General features: G+C 42.8%; 1 protein-coding gene across 1 annotated transcript in view; it reads left to right on the top strand.

The window, feature by feature from the left end:
- Positions 1-20,467, top strand: part of LOC310910099 (deubiquitinase DESI2-like) — a gene marked incomplete at its 3' end in the record, with an annotated part of 51,433 nt that extends 30,966 nt beyond the window's left edge. The window contains exons 2-5 of the mRNA XM_083862549.1: positions 1,956-2,028; positions 3,347-3,440; positions 4,427-4,568; positions 20,225-20,467. Coding sequence (XP_083718675.1) covers positions 1,956-2,028; positions 3,347-3,440; positions 4,427-4,568; positions 20,225-20,467 — 552 coding nt within the window. The remainder of the gene's footprint in view (positions 1-1,955; positions 2,029-3,346; positions 3,441-4,426; positions 4,569-20,224) is intronic.
- Positions 20,468-23,160: the final 2,693 nt, after the last annotated feature.

Genomic DNA, 23,160 nt, shown 5'->3' with positions numbered 1-23,160 from the left:
CCATCCTTGGAAGTATTTAAAAAATAAGGAGATATGGCACTGAGGACATGGTTTAGTGGTGAACATGGTGGTGGTGCTAGGTTGATGGCTGGATTTGATGATCTTAGAAGTATTTTCCAACCTTAAAAGTTCTATGAGGTGCGGGAGATTCAGGAACTGAATAGAGGGTTTTGTGTCCAGGGCAGACAGGCTTCTGTCCCATGGTGTCATGTGTGGCCTCCACCTCTGTCTTCTCCCGAATCAGAGTAGGGATATTCCTGCTGCAGATAACTAGGCAACAGAGAACTGTGGGGAGAGGCAGCAGAAGGCAAGGGCACCTAAATACAAGGCATGGTGTTCAACCCAGGGTTCATTGCTAATGTGCTGTCCCAGCTGGCAGAGGCTGAGAGCTAGCTACCTGACCCTGAAAACAAGAGTTTGCATAATTCAAGTGAAGAAGTAAATGGAGGTTACACAAGGTCTGCAGAGAGTGGTGGGCAGAGGTGCAGCTGGGGTCAGGCAGTTTGCTGCCCTCCTGCAACAATACATCATTTGTGATAAAAAAACCTCACAAAGAACAAGAAGCATTACAGCCTTTTCTGGAGGGAAATGGAACTGCTGTACTGCCAGGGGCAAGCATTTTTGGGGACATGGTTTAAGACCTCAAGATTAGCTATACATTATGTCAGGCTTGGGATTGTGGCTTTCATATCAAAGCTACTGTGTTTTTTTCACAGCAGTAGTTTTGCAGAAAACATTTTCAGGTGATTTACAAAGCTACTGCAGTCATCACAAATACATTAGCAAGTAGTGCAAGCACAGTAGGTGGAGTGTGCCAGACCTCTTGTTGCCTGACAGCAGAGGGGCTCTTACTCACACCATGGCAGTTCAGTGACACCAGACACAGGGAAGGTGCAGCTTATTCTGCTTCCACAAGAACCTGCTACCAGACCCAGAAGAGAATTTTAGTTTAAAGAATCTTTCATGTCCTTGTGCAGGAACAAGTGAACAACACTCATTTTCCTCGCAGTGGTAGATCAAAACCAGAATTTAGTTGCTCTGAGTTACTAGAAGATGCATCTTCATTGCACAGCAACTGTAAGTGAACTGTAAATATAGCAGGCATGGGCAGTTTCCTCAGTGCCTGCAAACATCATTTCTGTAGCAGTGCAGCTCTGCAGCTGACCTAATAAACACTGATGCCGAGCAGGGCTAATTATCTCCAATGCAGCATTGCCCTGGCATGGCTGTGCAGCTTCCCTCTCTGGAATTAGCTTATCTGGGACTTGTTTGGATGTCTGCACTGTCCTTCACGGTGTGGTGGAAACAGGCCCTGCTCAGTGCTTGGCGGAGGAGCATCACACGCATGCACTGGACTGTAGTGTTCCTCTGCTCTAAATGTAACAGGGGAATGCTGGCCTCCAGAGCAATGGAGTCACTGAACAGCTCCTCTTGAAAATTTGTCTGACCTACTGGGGCAACAAACCTCCATCTCTATGATCATTCTGCCTAAAACCGAACTAATAATAAATAGAGGTGCTGGGAGATGATGCTACAAGGTATGTGGAAAATAATTGGGGATTCTCTTATGGAAGATTTTGAAGATCAAATATGGCAAGTGAATAGGTAAAACTGACTCAGTGTCAGGTATTAGGTGAGAAGATAGATAAATAATCACACATCCTGTAGCAGCTGGGTTTATGTAGGTTCAGGTCCAGTTGTATCTTAATACAGCTTAGTATGTTATGTGGAAAGGGTTAGATGTGCGTTTTTTGGAGAGCTAATCCAATTCAGCTGAATAAACACAGTGCCCACTTCTGTTGGTCTGTAAGAGTCCCAACTTGTTTGTCTCAAGATAATTTCAAAATCACTCTTCTCCTTAAGAGGAACTGGGGAGATGGGCGATATACCCTAGACCAAGATCCTGTGTTTCTTTTCCACTAATGCTTCCCAATGTGGCATTTCTCTTACTGTAGTACTGGATAAACGAATACACCTCCACCTTGGGAATTGGGGTCTTCCACTCCGGCATCGAAATCTACGGCAGAGGTATGAAGTATTTCCCTTTTATTACCTGCAGAACATGGGGACAACTGTATGGCTAGTCTGATATGGAAAAGCACCCCAAACTTACACCTTTTGGCAAGATGTTTTGAGGAATAAAAGCTGAAAAACTCAGCCTATTCTCTTTTCGGAGTCCACTGTGGAGTCTAGGAGGAACCCATGCAGTTCTGTTATGAACCATGTAGTCTTTCTTATTCAGCCTGTAACTGCAGCCTGTATAGCTTGTGCAGGTGTGTAGCAGGATGGCAGACAGGAGGAGTGATGCTGGAAAGCCATTGTGTAGTGATGGAGGGGGATGGAGAATGGGAGAAATGGGGGAGGGGGACCTCAGGGGTTGTCCTAAGGGCCTGCAGATGTGTTTCTGCTAATTCCCTGTAGGAAAAAAATATCTTTTTTCCAGTAATTCTTTATGAATGTGTATGGTATAGAAATCTTGGAATCTGGGTTTCCAGATGTTGGAAACTGTTGATCTGAAACAGTAAAGTTACAAAGAAAGACAAATGTCATGGAACACTTGAAATTGTCTGGATGGGGTACAAGCTGATTAGAGCCACCCATTTCAAAAGTCAAGGGATCCAGAAAACATCTGTAGTGTGGGGAAGGATGAACTAGCATAACTAGACTTTGTTTCCTTTTTCAGCATTAAATGGTGTGAGTTACTGACTCATGGTATTTTTACTCTACTCATGGCAGTGCCATGCAGTAGCCAGAACCCCTGTGGTGTTATTTCCACCTTGCACACAGAGGCTTGTCACAGGCCCTTTGATACCATGAGGATCACTGAATGTGTTTCACAGGCCATGCAAGATGGCCTGTATGACATGGAGGGACTCCCTGGCCTGACCTGTACTGAGGCAGCAGAGTACAGTCAGCCTGGCTTTCTGCAAAGGCTTCCCACTCACTGCCTGTAAATCCTTCTGGAAGATTTGATTACTCCCTACTCTAGGAACGGCTTCTTCCAACTGAGAAGCACCACTGGCAGCCTCTCACAGTTTATCCAGATGCCTTCAGTGCAGAACTTTCCACTGAAAGAAAGCCACCTGGATGGGGACAGAGACAGACTTGGAGAGTTTTCCTGATGCTGTGGGAAAGCAATAGTGCTAGCATGGAGGAAGGCTGTGAGGGCATCCTCAATCCAAAAGGTAACCAGGCAGCGCAAACAACTTTCAGAGTCTGGCTGAAACAGATTTTGGCAATAGCCCAGCCCCTGGTGCTGATGTTGAGCCACGTAGACAGCTGCCATAGACTTTTTCCTGACATGGCGTTCATTCAATTACTCACAGTCTGTTTCTTTCCTTGTCAGAGTTTGCCTATGGAGGGCATCCCTACCCTTTCAGTGGGATTTTCGAGATCACACCTGGCAGTGCGGTAGAACTTGGCGAGACCTTTAAATTCAAGTAAGGGCCCTTTTCTACATCTTCCCATCTGCCCTGATAGCCATTGGTGAAGTCCTGACCTGTGGATCCTCCTTTCACTCTCCTCATAAGTGCCCTCACTGCCGTCCTTTACATGATCCTGATTCAAAGGCAGCCCTGCAGGGATTTTGGAGGTAGACAAAAGAGTGTGCAGCAAACAGGAAACAGTGATGAACTGCATTTGTCAGGGATTAAGAGCATGCTTACAAATAAGTGCAGTTCTCTTTTCCCATTTTATTAATCTCCTGTGCTCCCAGTTTTGCCCGTTACACAGAGAAAATGCATGGGGGAAAAAAAAAAGACTTCTCCTTTTATAAATACCCCCTATGCGTGGGTGCTGCACAGAGTACCTGAAGTCATCATGTGTGTTTATTGCTGCTCTATTACAAGGCAAAGACTGACTCTTAGAGGAGTCTGAGAGGATGCTGCATTCTTGTGTTGTTTAAGATGCTCAGACTGTGGGACTGTGGGTCAAGGCAATGTCTGTGGCAGGGGGGGCTTGACCTTGCCAGACTGCCAGTTTATGTTGAGGGCCATTTTACAGCAAGTGCTACTGATGAATATTGGGAGAAGCAGTAGGTGTCTGCATAAAGTTTTCAGTCTGTTCCTTCCTTGCCCAGGGGACCCTCTTGATTGTAGAAAAAGCATCTCCTCTCTTGTAATAGAAATTCCTCTTCTGGGATGATGGGCAGAGTAGGAGCAGATGCTCAGAGCTAAGACTTCCCTGGTGGTGAGCAAGAAGATCTCAGGGCTGTTGCCTGTGTGATAACCTGCTTTGTGGAAAATCTGTGGATATTACTGTGCCATTCTGTTAGTGAGAGTCTCTGACAGCCTCAGATATGCATGTCCATAACATTTTAAGCCTGTCTTTCTTGCCAATATCTGATCATTTCCTTCTCCCTTGGTATGTATCACACTCTTCACTGTATCTTTCTGTTTTTCCTGTTGGATGTTTTGTTTTTAACTAGAGAATCCATTGCCTTGGGCACTACAGACTTCACAGAAGAGGACGTGGATAAAATTATGGAAGAGCTGGGCAAGGAATACAAAGGAAATGCGTACCACTTGATGCACAAGAACTGTAATCACTTTTCTTCTGCTCTGGCTGAGGTGGGCACAAACAGGGTTTATTTATTAATTTCTTACTGCTTCGGTCCTGTAGTAATGTTCACAGAAAGGGACCTGGGGTCAGCACACCCTGCCAGGTCAGAGCCCATAGGCAAATATTCTCTCTCTGCCCTTAATATTTTTGGAAGCCCTTTGCTGTTGAAAGGGATGGGATCAGGAGGTAGAGATGTTGCAGGTTTATCACATGTTTGGTCTAAACTGTATGGGAAAATAGGAGTGCTTGTAATTTGGTTCACTGAACAGGCACTGAGCAGGAATTGAAAGGACAGACCTGGTTAGCATGCAAATGAGCATCATTTTTATAACAAACATAAATAACAGTGTATGATCTTCACAGGCATGAAAATGATTTATCAGTGTTCTGGAAACAAATTTGAACTATTCAGAGTGGGCGTTCTTTTTCTTTATTTAATCTGCACCATCCCAACCTATTAAAAAAAGAATTGATTTTCTTATAGACATCTTTGGTGCTTATTCACTTCCATGTGCTCAAAATCACTGTTAGTTTTGAGAAATTATTGTAACAGAACTGTTATTTCTATTCAAAGACAACTGAAGCACAGAGAAACACAGATTTTATTCTATCTATCTGCTGATTTGGGGTATCATCCAAAGATGTGATTGTTTTGGGGGGAAGTTGCCTTCCTCCTCAACTCCCAGACGAGCTGATTAAAGTGTGTTTCAATTAAGGTGTGAATATTCAGCATTTGTGTAAATCTGATTTCCAGATCTTAACCCAGTGTCAGAAGAAGATGGGAAAAGCACAAAATGGAAGTGACCTTCCATAAAACCTCTTTCTGTGTTTTCCATACTTGCTTTATAGCAAACTCAAGGAGAGAATATAATTTGTCATGATAGGATAGGACTGCTGTAACAGTGAAACTTTAATTTCTCCCTCTGGAATCCCCATCCTAATTAATTACACATCTCTTGCCTTTCTTCATCATATGGGGCAAGGGTCCTATGGCAATAACCTCATTTGTCACAAGTGTTCATTCATCCCTAAACAAGCCCATCATGGATCCCAAGTGAGATGTGTGGAAAAAGTACTGTATGATTTTGTAAGAAAATACCAAGTGAATCTGAGAACCAGCAATTGATTTACAAGGGACCTGCTTAGGCTCTTAGGAACACAAATTCTCTTTTGGTTTCATCCTTATTAGTTATATAAAGAATCCTTTCTGCAAATGTTAGCAAATTAAAACAGATGGGAAGGAATTGAATTCGTACAAACAGAGTATGAAGTTCTAAGCAGTACAGTGAGCAAATCAATGTTAGCCACACTACTAATTTGGAATCAAATATCAAATTGATAAAACAGAAAATAGGAACTTTAAAAACTATGAAGGAAACTCAGGAGAAAGCTCTGGGATTAATAGGAAAAGATAAACTAAATCCTTTACCTGCACCAGTGAAATAAAGTCACTGCTTACTATGTACTTTGAAAGGTAAAATGTGTCTTTTGTCTCTATGCTATAAACTCAAAGCCATTCTTTCTTGATTCTGCTGCTACACATCAGTGTATCCCTCACTGCCCCTTCCTTGTCCAGCTTTCCTAACACAAGCCAACTAATAGAGCTTATAGAAAAACTAGTAATGTATTTTAAATTTTCTTTTCAATATACTTTCAATGGGCATCTTTATAGGAGTGGAGTTGAGGGTTAAGCTTTCCTGCAAGAGCTTTCCTGGTGGATTCAGAGTGCTCATTCATCGCCCCGTAACCTGTCTAGATTGTAAAGCAAAGCCTGAATGGCTGGTTCTGACACTTCTGCTCCCAGGAGCAGAATTTTCGCAATATTTATGTCAGTTTAAATAAGCCCTTCATGGGCAAGCAGGATTTTTTTGTTGCTGTTGCTCTTCACATATGCCTGTGTTTATCAACCCTCTCTAATGCATTACAAATGCAAACCCAGAGGAGCTGGACAGCAGGCCCAGGAGCAGTATGTCCTGGATGTTCTCTAGCATGGGGATACAGAAAATGGGAGCTGAAATTCTTATTAAAAATAGCTGGTTGTGTGACACTAAGCAAAAGTCCTTGCCTCAGTCAATAAGCATGAGGAATATGTGTGGCTGCCTTACAATAGGTAGCCCCATCCATTCTGGTAAGTAGAGTTGTTTTGGCAATTTGGATCTGGGTGAGTAGCATAGTTTACCTTGAGATACTTCTGATCTTTTGGAGGAAGTCTGCTTGAAATCTATTGAGACAGAACTGAAAGCAGAACTGAAAGTTCCTGTTCTCAACATCTAAATACTTTCTTTACTTCCCAGCCTAAGTGATTTTTTTCTCTTCCTGTAGTTCCCATTAAAACTAAACAAACCAAAAATCACCTCAATGGGAAGCTCCAATCCCTTCCATGTACAGCCACAAGATGCATCCTCACAGTGCACAGAACATGCTGGCTACATGATGACTGGCTCACAAGCCTGTGTATTTATGTGTCACCATATAGCCAGAAAACAGAAATTATATTTGTGCCCAAAAATCAATTCTGAGATGCGTCTCTTTAGTATTTGTATTGCTCTTTTCTTCAGACTTGTCATCTGCGAGGGAGTAAAAATAACAATAACAACAACAAAATATTTAGCACCTATTACAGCATACTCATGTTATGTGACAGTTAAAGACAGTAAACTGGGAAAATTATCCAAAGAATTAAAAGAAAAGATGTAGAAATTTTGCTCAACAGAATGAAGCACTAGAACTGGGGTTTCATTCCAGTCTCAAAAAAAAAAAAAAAAAAAAAAAAAAAAAAAAAAAAAAAGCCAAGGATTTTGCGTGCTAATTCCTGATCCCTCTGTTGCCGTAGTCCATCTGAAAGGTGATGCTATAGGTATCACAATGCCCTTTTACCCCAGAGAGGGCTTGGGATGGAGGATACTTTGTAGCATGAAAGAGGGAATGCCTAGCTCTGCTCCCAACAGCCCTTTAGCCTTTTCTGCTTAAAGGCATAAACTATTGTGCACATTAAGGAGGTGGTTGTTATGAGCCTCCCAGGTAATTCCAGGCAGATCACATCCCTGTGCTGTGCCAAAGTATCTCCCTCCTTGCATAGTGAGTTATTTGCTTCCTTCAAAAAGGGCTCTGAAATATTTTGATGACAGCTCTCTCATCTGCCAGTGTTAGTTATCTGGTTTTTGGCTTGTATTGTTCTGTTTCAGCATGCAAAACCAAAGACAGAACTTTTTAGCTGAGTGGTGATGTCTGAGTTAATATGTGTCTACACAGACCCATCTGGCCTTGAGATTTGGTTGTAGGCCCTGTGCTAGGGAGCTCTATTCAGGCACCCTAATTTCCTCAGCTGGATGTGGGGTGGCTAATTAGTATCCATACAGATGTTGTCCCTGTGGCAGGCCATGGGCTGGGAGGATAATGCCATCTGGTCATATAGACTGAGGGTAAATGTAGCCATGGGTGCTGCTGGCTGGGGTCACAATTCTGCAGAGGAAATGGAAAGGAGGTGTAAGATTGGCTCTCCTTCCTGGATCAGCTTCCTCAGGATCATGCTGTGAGACAACAGTCACATATCCAGTTGCCAGAAGTTGTAGAACAAGTTCCTCATCCTCAGAAGGATTGCTGAAATCAGACTTAATTTTCAGATTTTTTTGTTTTCTCTTCCTTTATCTGTGTTTTCTCAACAAATAGGACATACATTCAGAAATCTTCCATCTACATCTGTTTAGGAAGTGCTTTTTTCTGTCAAGTTCCCATTTAATATGATGATGCCTTGGGTCCTCCCATGCTAACTGGTAACAGTCTTTAAGAGTTACATGCAGGCTGACTGCTGATGGTTAGGGGTATGTCTGGACCTGTGACTGTGACTCTGCCATTTGGCCATGCACCTTGAAAAATCCCTGGACTATAGAAGCCCAACAGGGGCAGCTAAGCTGTACTTAACCACTGGGGATGCCTTTGATCTACTATCTATCTCTGAAAAAACTCACTTTGCAATAAAATTGCAGCCTCATTATCTGCTGCTGTGGCATTGAGCCTCTCCCTGAATCCATGCATCTCTTCTGAGTCTTCTGAACTTTCTGCCCACAGTGCTTCCTGCCCACAGTAAGCTGCAAGGGGCTCTCTTTGTTATCCTCTCATTGCCACTTAGGTCTGAAGTTTCTTTATTCTCTACTGCACAGTGTCAAGCATATTTAACTTGGTCAAGACTTAGTTCTCTCCCTGCTTTGCCAGTTCCCTATAGACTTTTAATGGGCAGGTATTGGAACAAAGAGGAATGTCTTGGTCTACTCACAAAGCAGCTTCTCTGGAAAGAAAACAAAGAATGCTGTGGTTTCAGCTGCAGCAGTTCAGACTTCATCTCTAATGCCATTTTATGGCAGCTTTCTCAGTAAATGAACATGCTGTATGATCAGGAGTCTCTTCCTGTGGATTCTTCTTCACCAGGAACTTCGGGTTATTCAAGAAGTGAAAGAATGCCAGAAAGCATAAGTGTCTGCACAGCATTTTAATTAGTTTCTAAGGAAGTTCTGACATAAAGCAGGGCAGAATTTCCTGATGGATAATCATAAGAAAGAAATCTGATGCATTCCTTGTGCATTTGCCCAGCTCCAGTTTAAAGTCACTCTATACACAGCACTTTATACTTCTTTGCAGCCTCCGTTTACCCTCACCATCTATGTCAGTGTGGAAATGTGAGAGGACCTTGATACAAGCAGTCAAAATCTAGTCAAGGTTGCCTCAGCCACTTGATTCCTGCAAGGTGATGTCATGATACCTGTATTGATAAACCTCTTAAACAAATTGTTAGTGAGTTAAAATGAAGATGTCCATCAACTGGGATTAGCAATTTTCTTGCAAGAAGCTTACTCCTTTCATGTTGCGTATCCTGACAGTCCCCAAAATCAAGTAGTACCATACTCTCTGAAGAAACTGTCCAAGAGGATGGGCAACCTCTTTCGAGGACTTACACTTACAATTTATGCAAAGAAAAATCAGTGAAGTCGTCATCATCATCAGATCCCAAACTTCTTGTCTTCTTCTGAGTTTATGTACCATTCTGTGTTTTAGTATTCCAGTGGGGTGTCACAGTTAGGGACACGAAAAGAACCACACTCACCTGTCAGGTAGAAGCAGGGAAAAGAAGGACCGTTTATTATGATTTAGGGTTTATATAGTATTTGGGATTTGGTCAAGGACTGGTCATTGAGAGGAAGTAAGGGTAGCAGCATGCAGACACAGGGAATTGTGAAATTCCTGTCAGAAGGCTCTTTTCAGTGCAAGAGCATGGCTCATGATCTCTCTGCAAGCCTACAATAGAATTTGGGCTTGTGGAAGGCAGATCCTGGCTGAGGCAAAAGCATACTTGGCACAGCTTGTACTTCCAAACATATGTAAAGGTGGAAGGTTGGCTGACATGGTTCAAGTTTGGGCATGTAAGGATAATAGCCCTTTGGATGGGTGGGCATATGCTGAGTGTACAGTGCCTGAGGACAGCTTCTGCACAGGAGATAGCAGCATCCCTAGAGGATCAAAGGGAGGATGAAGGTTTACTGCTTTGAGATTCTTCTCCAGTCTGGTGATATTCCTCAGTGTTGAGTGTAAGGATCACACATGTCCCTGGATCGTAAGGACTCTGAAAAAGCTTTTGCTTCTTAGCCCATTCGCAAACAGAAGACAATTCATTTGACTTCTCACCAGCAATTTTCTATGCTTCTGAAGTTTTCTAAATAAGCTGTGGAGCTGTGTTCTTACCAGAGTGATGACAGGTGCTAAAACACATCTCAGAAAAGGACAAACCGCCATGGGAAGGAAGAAAAACACCTCTGAATCAGCACCATAACTGGAAGATAAGGGAAATGACTCAAGGAAACCACTCCTTCTCCTTTCAATAATTTGATTACTGCCAAGCAACTCTCCCTATTTAAGGAAACCCTCTAGCACCTTGTTATAGGACATACAGCACGTCACTATCAAAGAAGTGTGGCTTCTGAGCATCAGGGAAGGCGGCCCCTTTTAATCTCCAAAAGCCTTACCTAGTGGTTGAAAAGCAGTGAAGTCAGTGGGTCTTGTGGAGCACTTTGATAACATATGAAGTTGATACTCATTGTAATCAGGAAATTAATTGAGAGGCAGTGCTTTGATTTGCCTTAGAAATTGTTGATGCTGGAGCTTTACCTGAGGATGTCAGTGGCAAAAGATTTTATTCTTGTATCACATGTTTCCTTCATCTTCTTGAAAGAGGAACGATCTCTTTTTGATTTGTATGAGTAATTTATCTTAAGTACTGAAAAAGATCAAAACCCCCTGTATACCCTGAGAAACACCTCAATGATCTGGTATCAGTTCTCTCAGTTTATGAAAACATAATCTTACTATATCACTGAAGGGTGATGAAGCACAGTCAAAAATCCCTATTTGCTTCCCAAATTATCTCGTCTTTCTCTTATATCCAGAGAAACATATTAAAAAAATCAGACCCAACTGTGAAGTTAGTGCCCACATTTAATCATTCTTCAGAAGGCCTTCTAAGGTGATTTGGGTTTCAGGAATTAAATTTTGGGAAAACAGATTGGTATCCCATTATCCAGCTTCCTTTTGTACCTAGTGATTCTTTTCACCACTTTATTGCTATGAATAGTAAATGTTTCCTTATTGCTGAGCATTTCTTGATCCAAATGATTGGATCTAAAGGACAGAGCTCAAAGATGCCATCGGCACAAAGGGTTAACATTTGAACTAATTATTAGAGTTGAACTAGGATTTTTGGAGTAAACTAGGTGTTTAAAAGCAGAGCCTTTTAGAAGGATCTGATAGGTTTAATAAAACTATTGCTAGGATGTTTTATGGGTTCAAACAGGACTTCTAGCTGATGAGATATTACTCATTCACAAGTAACTGAAAGAAAAAAGATTGCTGAGGCACAGGAGAGCAAGTTGGAGAGCAAGGATTTATTTACCTTTTTGTCCTACATTTCAGGAAAAGTTCTCTTGAATATCAGCCACAAGATGTTCTGAAGCAGGGAATCCCTCAGCCTCTCCTGTGGGAACTGTCCTACCTAATTATTTACATAAACAGGGAGATAACACATTTCAGCAGGAGAAGAGAGAGGCCTAAATCAGAATTTTTGTCCTTGTTGTTTTAGAAGCTCATTTTGAAGTTGTAGAATTTTCAGAAGTTTCTAGAAAGAGAAAATTATTCTGGAGAGCTGGTGATCTTGTCCTTGGGCTGAAGTGGCCTTGGAAAATACATTTGGAGGTTAACAAAGTGAGCTGGGCCTATTCTTTGTTGACAAAGAAGGGAAAGAGAATCTTCTAAGCATTTGAGGTGGCTGAGATCAGCCTTGGAAATTTTTTTAGCATCCTAGATGAGGATCCCTGGATCCTAGAAGGCAGGGATTATGAATCCTGTTCCAATCAAATAGTTTGCAACTAGAGTCCTAGAGCTGCAGTACTACAATGCTTAGCCTGGGAAGTAAATAGCTTTCAGTCTCCTGAAGTCACCAGGACTCTCTCAAATCAGCCTAAAAGGATGGTCTCCAACAGGAAATACCTTGAAGATTAACAGATGGAGTCTGCACAGTGGATCCTGATGGTTACTGAGGACTGCAGCAGGCATCTATCATACCCATAATTGATGTCCACACCACAGGGATATTACTAAACCTGCATGCCAGATGGAAATTCTTGGTAAAGCCACACACCTGAATCTCCTTGATAGGCAGGGGATGATCTTGGTGCAATCAAGTTTGCTGGCAGGCAGATTCCTGGGTCCAGGATGGTTGCTAGGGCTTCTTTACCCCTTCTTTTGTATTATTGGTAGAGATCTGTCCTATTGATAATAGCAGAGGGAGACATTGTCATTACATATCTGTGTGATAGCAGGAAATACACACCTCTTGTGACTGCAGGGCAGCAGAAAGTATCTCTGTGATTGGCTGTACAGCTTGGTCTGGTGTATACTTCCCTGATGGTGTGGCTGTCCCAGTTGTCCTTTGTCAATGTGGCTGGAGTTTTGGCAGAACAGAAGGATTGTATTTTACTCGTGGAGAGTGTGGAGCTGTACTGAAGTGACAGGACATGGTAGTCAGTACATATTATTTCCTCTCTGAATATTCAGCCATCCTTTTTTAGCCTCAGCAAAACTGACAGCACATAAGAAATCTACATCAGAATCCTGCTTTCTTCAGAGAAGCTTGGTTTTCAGCAATTTCTCTGAAATAAGCTAGGTTTGCTGAACGATCAAATGAGGGCAGTTTTTTAATCATCAGTGAGTAATTCAAGACTAAAGCTGTTCAGGTCCATCCCCAGGCACATGCCACTTCTTACCATCAAGTTATTAAATCTAGGAAGCTCTCCTTAGCCTGAAAGCTATCACAGAGAAAGAATTAAACACCAGAGAAAGGAGGTTCAGGTGGCATTTGAGTCACAGTCAAAAGCAGCAAAAGCTTTTATAAACAATCTTTAGCAAATCCCAAGGAGACAAATAATGCTGATGCCTTCCTTAGTCAACAATTGCTTTTCAGTTGCCTCTGTTGCAGAGGAGGTAGGTGCTTTGTTGAGTGAAAACCTATGTGCAATTCTGTTAATGGCAGGGGAGACAATGCTCCAACAGATATAAAGACAGAAGAAAATGAAGAAATAAACAAATAAGCAGCCACAGGACATGAAAGAACATTAGGAAATCTTTATTTCCTGGTGCCTGAGCCAGTCCTCAGTGAAGCTGATGGAAAGACTTGCTTCATTGCAGCAGCCTTTGAATGTTGTTAGCTCCATGGAGAACAGGCTGTGTTTGTTTTCTGGTTTTTAGCTGCCACGTATGTTTAAAAGAAGCTTATTTATAAAGATTCCCTGCACCCATAAATTTATTCTCATGGTTTCAGATGGATGTAATTTTTTCATCTTGCTTCTGCCTTGTATACATGCACAGTTTCGACTCCATGCAGTTAATAAATTGCTGTATTGCATTCCTGATGTGGTGCCTCTGCAGGGGTAAAATAACATTTCTAGGTGTAGGTTGTGTATAAGTTGAAATTTATGAAGTCTTTGGGAATTCCTTAGAATGAAGGCTTCTATAAAAATTTTATTTTTCTCCCAACTGTTAGCCTCTCTAGCACTGCTATCCTGAATACCCAACAAAAGTTATTACTGGGATAACTTTTTATATGCACTTTTCAGCTCTCAGTCTATCTTCTTTTCCCATTTATCTTTTCGTGCAGGAGAATAATACGCGTTGGCAGGTAATTTGAAACAGAAATCAACCCTCCTAAATGGCAAGATTTTAGCACATAGTTTCAAATTTTTGAAAAAGGCATGGTTTTGTCACAATATATATCTCTGCAGCTATTTTAGGTTTTGCCTATAATGTGATCCATATAGAAAAAAAAAGATTAAAAGTGAAAATATTTTAAAAGGAAATTTAACAAAAGAAAAATATCTTGAGCTCTCTGGGGCTGGTGTAAATGTGGTGGGTTTATCCACCTATTTTATTTTATTTGCTTTTTGCATCTGTGTTACCAAACTGAAACCCCTGCTTCCTTATCTGTTATAAATGAGCATAAGACCTTGGAGCTAAGTTAGTTCACAATGTCTGGGGACATTGACAATGACAATGTCATTCCTAGTCACACCCTCACAGAGCCTTTGAGTCTGTGTGTGTGCAAATGCCTGAGAACAGTGCCTCCTTTCTGTGAATGGGGATGGCAAAAATACTCCTGTCCTTTTCACCACTGCCTGAAGAGAAATGAAAAGTGTGAGGAGTGTAATGGACTGTTTGAATATGTTACAAGGCTTTTGAGACTGGAACCTTTTGCTTAGGCTCCTGCCAACACTGTCATACAGAAGATCTTTCTCCATATCTCTGAGTTCCTATATTCTTCCTCCTCATTGTATCTCCATCTGCAGCGACCTGCTTCTCACTAATGTTAGGAAACAAGGCTTGAGATTGAAACACAAGATTTTTCTGGTTAACTATGCAGGAAGAATAGATACTCTTAATGTCTGTCCCTCTATGCATATGGGTTGGCCTGATCATGCTCAGCATGTCCACAACACTTGAAAGGATGACCTTGTTAAGCAACAGCTGCTCTCAGCCCCTCCTCTTGAAACAGCATCTGCTAGGAGAAGGCAATTCCTCTTCATGCCATCATGATAATAGGAATGAATTGCAGTTGGTCATTCATTTGGTGGGAAATTCTTTATTTTAAGTGCCATTAACAAGCCCAGACTCAATTATACTCAGTTTTCCCCAAATGGTCATTCATTACGAGGCCATTTGTTACCTACCCTATCACCCTGCAGCTGTTGGCTGTACTTACAAGTGCTTGTTACAAAGACCTTCATGCTCAAGAGGGCACTGCCATGCTCCAGTGTTGGTACATGACTAATCAGTGATGCCACTCAGAATTCAACTCTGTATGTGGTTCAACAAGATATCACAATCGCAGCCACTGTGTCTCTCCACTGGTGGCCTGGCCAGTGAAGCTGAAACAGTGCTATGAGTGCTGGGGTGCTACGAGCCAGGTGTCTTATTTGACCCAGAGCTACCTACCCCATCATCTGTGCACACAGACTGCTGCAGAAAAGCAACTCTGCCCTTCTACCACACGTCCACAGAAGTGACTGGCATGCTTCCAACTAGCTTCAAAAGGGGAGCATGACAGTGGGTATTAGTCCCTCCTTTCAATGCTTTCCTTTTTTTCACCACTCCTGGCTAGTCTCAGAGGTTGGAGATACTGCCTCCACTTTACAAAACCCATGGTCCTGGAGAAGACCTGTAGGAGTTGCAGTGCCCTGCCCACTGCAGAATAAAAAAGGATTGCATAGGGGAATGGGGGCATTTGAGGCAGTTGCTTAAAACCATTTAAAATTCCTTTGACTTAGCTGCTACCTTCCTGCCTTTGACTCAGGTTGATACCTCCCAGAACACAGCTTCATTACTGAGCTCATTTATTCTCATCTACAGTTTCTCAGCTCTACCCTTTCCTCTGTAAGTCACAGGCCATTCCTGGCTCTGCTGAATGTGTGCTGCAGGCAGCTTCACAGCCCAGTGGCACTTCATCTAGTCTCTTGATTCCCACAGGCTATTTAAATTCCCCAGAGTAGAAACTGTAAATTTTACACAGTAAGTATACTATAAATCTGTTTCAAGCAATTGATCCTAGCATGCCAACTCCACCAAGGTGAGACTGTACCTTCAGAGGTGCTGTGAAGGTGGTTATGTCCATTTTCTCTCAGAAATGTTATTTCCAGTGTACACCCTATGTGCAGCAGCTGATTGGGGTGCAGAGCTATAGCTATGTTCCTTATTGATGCACTCAAACTCCCTTAGTTCTGCCAGCACTGGGCAGTTATGCTGCCCAGTTTTTGTGAGGTGGCAAAAAAGATGTCCCTGTGCATTGGGTTACTGGTTAATTCTGGAGGTGTCAAAGAACTATATAGATTGAATTGCCATTTTCTCTTTCTACATATGTGTTTTGGCTGCCAATAAAACCCCTCTGCATTCTCTAAGAGACACCCAGGGGAATTCTGTACAGTAGCTCCAATGGATACATGTCCCATGTGGATGCCACCTCATCTTTATCAAGGCTGCTAAGTGGAAGAAGCAGTGGGTGGTTCATCAGATGTTCAGTGCTGAACTCTCCAAGCCTCAGTTTGAAGACAAGAATTGAAATAATTGGCTTGTATTGTTTGAGAAATGTTATATTGCCTCTGTTAATCTTGATTTTCATGGATTGGAGCACTATATGGTGCCACTGAGAGGGCTCACTTACAAAAAATATCCTCAGTGCCTTGAGTTATATTTCTATGCATGGCTTGAATCGCCCCAGTTGCATCATCCAGTACAGCACAGAATCTATTATGTTTGAGAGCTTTCTCTTAGGATCTACAAATGATCAGCTCTTCTCTATATATTGAAAGGGGCTCAGCCTGTTAGACTATCTCAGATAATGTCTAGTATATGCCCATAGAACCAAAGCCCTCTCAAAAAGCAGCACATCTATAATATTGTCTTCTAGAAGGCAGGAGACTCAGCATCTTCCATTGCTGGATGGCATTTTAGCCCACGTTGCCAGGCTGCTAGGCTGTTCCCCTGCCCACTGTTAAGCTTTACAGGGAAATGTTAAAGCCTTGCCCAGCAGGGGCAGGTAGCTCCTAGGACACTTAGGGGAGGGGAGAGGGTGCAGGGCAGTTTGTACATTTTAACCGATGACTGTTTAGTGCAAAATGATACAGCTTAAGATGCTTGGAGGATCTTTTCATATCCCGAATTAGTTGTTTCTTGATGAGTTGAAATCCTGGTGTGGATTTGACAGTTGCCTAGAAAAAGCATCCAAACTGTCTGGTCCCATTTCTCCTGCCCATTTGGCTTCAGCCATGGATGGCTGAATGGCTCTTTCCCCTTGACTCTGCAGGTGCCAGCTGGGTCACTCACAGTTCTTACACACAGTCCCCAGAATAGGCTGCAGCTATGGGAGACTTGGCCTTCTGTCAGCAGGTGCTGCTCAGTGGAAGCTGCAAGTACGTGCAGCCTTCGCCCAAGTGCTTGAAGCAAGACCTGGTCTCAGGCAATCAGAAGTTGTGCTTGCTGCAATTTCTGACCTGTAACGGTTTATTATTTATTTACATCTCCTGTCAGAGTTCGTACATGACCTAGCACAGGTTCATCCCCTTCAACAGAGAAAACCCCAATTCTTTGACAAGAAAGAAGAAAACCCATGTGAAATCTCGAACTCTAAAAACATCTGAAAAAAGGTTCTGCTGATGGAAACAATGGATGGTAACAGCATTCAGTGAATTTATCGTTTCAGTGAGTGGCTTTCAGTGGAGAATGTCTCAGAAGAGCTGCAGTAGGTAGATTTTTCTGTGGCTTCATATGTAGTTAGAAAACACCCACTTCATCTTGCTTGCTCTGTTTTATTTAAACTCAATTGGCTTAATCCCATGGCAGCCAGGTTCATTTGATGTTTCCCCATTAGCTAAGCACTGCTGGATGCTCCAGCACAATATGCTTTATGGCAAGGAGTGAAAAACACAGATTGTAGTCTTGGTAGCATTCAGTGCCATTGCCCTTTTGCTCCTATTGAACACTGTGTTCTGCTGTGGAATAGTAATGAGGCTACACTGACAAGAGGTGATGTGACAAGCAAGACTGAGGTAAGGGAAACCACTTTGACTTCATCATTATTCTTGAGCTCCACAAACTGCCCTTTGTTGCTTGGTGGCCCAATGCCCACACACCTTCATTCTTTTTCTGGTTCTTCCTTGCCTTATTGATTCATTCTGGGTGAAGAAGCTCCTATAAAAAAAAGGCAGACATCTCAGCATTGCTTCCACATTGAGGAGTGCTATTTCAGTTGCTAGGGTATCTGCTTAGAAAATAAACCCAACTCTTAAAAACAGTATTTCCATTTCAGGACATCATACCTTCTGTTGTTTCAGCTAATTTTCCAAAGAACTATACCCTGGTTTGGTTGTTTTATCTATTAATATCTGGGAGGAAGTCTTTATTAAAACGTTAAACTGCTTGAGAACTAAACTCACATGCATGCATACATCACAAGGAGCCTAAACTGTGTCATTTTCTATGGCAATATGTTGCCTAAGTTCCTGAAGAGGAAGAAGGAGGAATGCTACAAAATCTGAGGGAAGCTGTAGTGCAATTTGTGACTTTGGCTCAGGTCAAAGTAGTATAGGGTGGGTCAAAATGTCTGAGTAGTAGAACACATCAGATATGGTCTTAAACTTCAACAGTGTTCTTGTGAAAATTGCCTGGTATGTCTGGTGAGAAAATCAAATGGATCAGCAAATTTTCTATTAATGAGTCTCAAGCATATTTGGAGAGGTTATCCACTTATAGGCTCAGGCAACAGCTCTAGCAATGGAAATCAGGGAATCTGGATGGAGATGAAAAATTGTTAATAAAGTAATTGTCCCCAGATCAAAAATTTCAAAAATACAGATGCATTTAGCTGTGTCTAAGGTTAACTGGAATGCAGCATTGGTAAGAGCTGAAATAGAAGTCCTTGGAGTGTATTAGGTAAAGAACAGTCTATGCTTGGAAGTAATTTTAGCAGCTAAATGGCTCTGCTCATTGTCTGATACCTAATGATAATGTCTCCAATTTCACACATTGATTTTTAAACAATGCATGTCAAAATGAAGTGAGTTCTGTAGTCAAATTAGCAGAGTCACAGGTCTGCTGCCTTCTCCACACCTCATTGGAAATGCCACACTGTTGGAGCAAGCTAATTCCCTTATGCTCAAGGTGACTATTGGAGTGGGGTTTGGAGCATTCTGCCCAGGCCATATGCAGGAAGGGGCTGCTCGTCAGCTGTAACAGCTGTAACACAGCACAGCTCATCCTCTAGAAAAGGTTCCATTCTCCCTGAAAACTTCTTGAAACCTCTGAGCCCTACTTTACCTTGCCAATAAGAGACTTCTTGCTAAATCATCTTCTTAGTGGACTCCAGACAAACACATTTTGAGTTTTTGCAGTACTTAGTATTAAATTAAATGTAGTTTTAGTCAGAAAGAGGGTGGGAGGAAGAGCAGAGGAATTTAGTATTGGTAAAAGGTACAGTATGGACAACCCTGGAACCACTAGTTCATGTAACTTGTGGGACAAGGTCTGTGAGGTGGAGTTTCTGTCTCTCTTGCTCCATGGGAAATAACACAGGGAGGGAAGGAGAATTCAGGTGTTATTCAGGTACAGACTTTAGGCTCTAGTATACCAGTGTAGGGCCCTATACACAGGCAGTAAATTTACTAAAGACAGGCTCTTGAGGCATGCCTGCTGATCAGTTCCCCATGTCTCTTCTGTGTCTGGTAAGGGATATAGTAAAATGTAAAGGGAAACATTCTTTATGTGGTCTAAGCCAGATACAGCTATTAAAATCTGGCACCTGTATGTCTGCATGGTTAAATGCTACAGAAGAACGGGTCTGCAGTATAAATCAAGTTGTTTCATTGTGCTGAATTTGATATGACCTTGGAAAACAGTATCTGTGCTAGCACAGTGTAATCCAAATCAGTGCCAGGAGCATCAGGAACAGAATACTTACAACCTAGGTTGGAGAGTCGGAGTGGGTTTTTGCTGTTATTGTTGCTGCTTTTCCCCCCATATTAGGAAATACCATATGAGGAGAAATTAGAGAGTGGTATGGTAGGATAGGAAAAGGACCCCCAGATACTGCAATTTGACTGCACCACTGTGCCAGCCCAAGGAAGAAAAGGGAGCAACAAGAACAGCTTCTCAGGCATTCCATCCACCTAGTCATACTCAGCTTCTGGGCTTCTCAAGTCTGGCCAGCAACAGCTTAAATATTTTTCCAGACTTTTTGAGCTACTTGCTAAAGGAATGTCATTTTCTTGGTAGAGAAGCCCCAGCAGGCCTGTTCTTTTACCCATGGACTGCCTGGAGAACAGACTAACCAAAACCATTGAGGGTCATGAACTGTTTTTCCTTGTCTATGTTTTGATGCTGACAAGGCCTATGGCTGGCGGGGGTCCCTGTGCAGTGTGTGGATGTTGGCAGTTACAGCTGTTTCTGACTGCAAGAGATGCTCCTTTCTGTTCTGAGCAACAGGGAATTGGCCCTGTTGAGAAGGTGGTGTGGGTGGGGATGACATTGCCTCTATGCTTGTTTTGGTACTATTAACTATGCTGCTTTTTGGTTTACTCCACAGATATTATGTGGGAAAGAGATCCCCCGCTGGGTGAACCGCCTGGCCTACTTCAGCTCGTGCATCCCCTTCCTCCAGAGCTGCCTCCCCAAGGAATGGCTGACCCCAGCAGCCCTGCAGAGCCACATCAGCCTTGGCCTCCACAAGGAGGAACAAGGGGACACAACGGATGAGGAGTCCCCCTCCACCTCTGCAGCCCCCTCAGCCTCAGGCACATCACGAACCTGTAGACATACACGGGTCTAAAGTGCCCAGTTTGCCCCCAAATAACATCCCTGCTCTCTTGTTCTATTTATTTCTCACACCCTTTCACACACATCGGTTTCTCTTTTCAACAGACAACACAGAGGAGGGAAGACCCTTTCTGCTTCAGTCCCTTTTCCAAGGACTGCCACTACAGTTGCTTGGCATAATGACTGTGAACCTCAACACAGAACTGAGGATTGTGGTGACTAAACTGTATTTTCCTCCAGGAGCCTCCATGATCTTTGAGAACTGCTGACTCTCTCAGGCATGAGAGCATGTGTATGGGCAGAGTGCACATACTGTGATGTTCCTTCTCTTGGAACTGTTTTATCTTTTTATCTCTCTACCCATTTAAGCCCAGCAGTCTCTTCTCTATTTTAGCTGGGTTTTCCCTTCCCCAATGACAAATCACCTGCCCACAACCAGTGAAGGAACTAGAGCCAGAACTCAACCTTCTCATCTCTTAGACCAGCAACAAACTCCACTCAGATCCAGCCCTTTTGTAATTATCAGGTTTCTAACTCATGTGAAGGACAAATGAAAGGTGCTCCTGTTCTACAACCACCTGTTTTCAATACTCAAATTTAAGAGCTTGAATGACTGTCCTGCTCTTGAAAATAATAACAAAGAATCTAGCAAATGAATGTGTTACTGTGGCTTTTCTTTGGGGTCAAAAAGAGCATGGGGCTGTGGTGATTAGAGGCAGCTACTAAGTAGATGCAGCGATTACTTGACGATATTGGTGCTTTTTGGCACAGACTCCTCTCACTTTTCCTAATCCTAGGCAGTGTTCCTGGTTTCCTTTTTTCCCCCAGATTTCCTGGGGAATCTCTCTCCTAGCTGACATTTGCTGGCTGTATTTGGGGAAACGGCCTTCCTGAGCACAAGGGAGAGGAGAGTCAATCTGTTTGGAAGGTCAGTATTTCCTTCAGATTTTCCTCCTGCACTCACAGACATAAAACATGTCTTCAGAGCTATCCTTCCCTGGCCTATTTTTGAGCCAACCCAAGAAGGTAAAAAACAAATGGTGAACCCAAAGAATGTCAACCTGCTCCTTTCTCCTCCCTTTTTGGAGGTGGAGGGAGAAACTTAGGGCCACATCTGGAAAGCATAGATGACCCTTCCAATGCATGGGCCACCATGGTGCCTTCCGCTGTGTGCACTATTTCAGTGGAATGAAAAATGGGTACAGCTGGCTCACTGGCCTCTGCAAGCTGGCTCCTGACAAGAATCTGATCCTTGGATGTATTTATGCTAATTCTGACAGCTGACAAGAAAGCACAGAATGAGGAAAGGACAAGTACACTAACTCTTCCATTCCATTACCTCACTAGGAATTCTAGTCAGAAGCTGTAGGAAAGAATCAAAGGGGAAATCCAGACCCCCTCTCTCCCTTGCAACTTCTCTCGGCTACATAAAGGAGGATGAAAAAGGAACAGGCAGTGAGTTGAGAGGGAGTTGCCATTTTAGAAATGGTGTTCTCAACAGCTACTGCCAAGTCAGAACTTCCACCCTGCACCCAGAGAGAGCTACAAGCTGTCAAGATGGTGATGGTTCCTTTTTTTGTTGCAAACACAGGCTAAGTCCAACCAGCTGTTTCTTTAGCTCAGGTATACAGGAGTGTGTGGTTTCAGGGCTGAAGGTCTCAGCTATGAGGTACATCATGTCTGAACAGACAAGGTTTAAAGGTTTGCTATATGTGCATGCCCTCAGTGAAGCAGGAGGCTCTGGAAAGATCTACTAGATGGAAATGTAACTCACAGGATGGCTTCGTTCCACTGCCTCCTGAACTGATGTGTGTTTAGGCAACAAAACCTTTACAACATGCCTCTCATTTTCACTCTCTGTACAAACTGCTGCAAGCTCTGTACTGAACTAAAGTCATGTTCCTTATTAACCTTGTCTACCTACAGCCAGTGCTGCATTGTGAGCAATTCTGCAGCTCTTGGTAACCTGTCCAATACCAATCTCGGTTAGTATGGCTTGTCCAGGGATGTCTAATAAGATTTCCATCATGATCTCCATGCCACTGCCCAGAAACCATATTGCACAATGTACTGTTTCACTCTGTATTGCCCTGCAGTCATGGTCATTGCAGCCTAAACCATTGCAGCATTGCAAGCTTCATGTGTCTGAAGGTCCCAAGGTTTCTGCCAACAGCCAGCAGCACATTATGGGCAATGAATTTTAAAGGTCCTTCTCAGGGGGAAAGTGAGAAGAGGCTTTCCCAGAGCATTTGTCTAGGCCAGGGAAACTGCAGTCAGAAACACCTCATTCCCTTTGTTGTGATAAAAGCCAGCCAGCCATCACCTTGTGTTTCTGCTCTGCACCTGACCTTCAGGTGAAGCGTCATGTATTCATCTAGGATATGGACTCCAGAGGCACATTTCACACAGAATACCCTCTCACAGTACTTCACAAAGTAAAAACTGGCTGTGTTTACTGGCTGGACAAGAAAACCACATTTAGCCTACTTGGGAACATAGATATGTGCTTGAAGTATTGGGAACAACATTTGGGGCAAACTGTGAATGTCATAAACCCCCCAGATGTTTGTTTACCCACTTTTATGTTTATCTGTTTATGACAGTAGGGGTCACATCAAGGAGGCATCAAATCTCTGCTGTAAATCAAACCCAGAACATATTCCAATCTTCCAAACTGTTTCTCCCTACCCCTCTCTGTTCAAGGTG

Source organism: Zosterops lateralis (genome assembly GCF_965231275.1).
Source record: "Zosterops lateralis genome assembly, chromosome: 6".
In the NCBI taxonomy this organism is placed as follows: domain Eukaryota; kingdom Metazoa; phylum Chordata; class Aves; order Passeriformes; family Zosteropidae; genus Zosterops; species Zosterops lateralis.
This window is presented reverse-complemented; position numbering and strand designations above follow the sequence as displayed.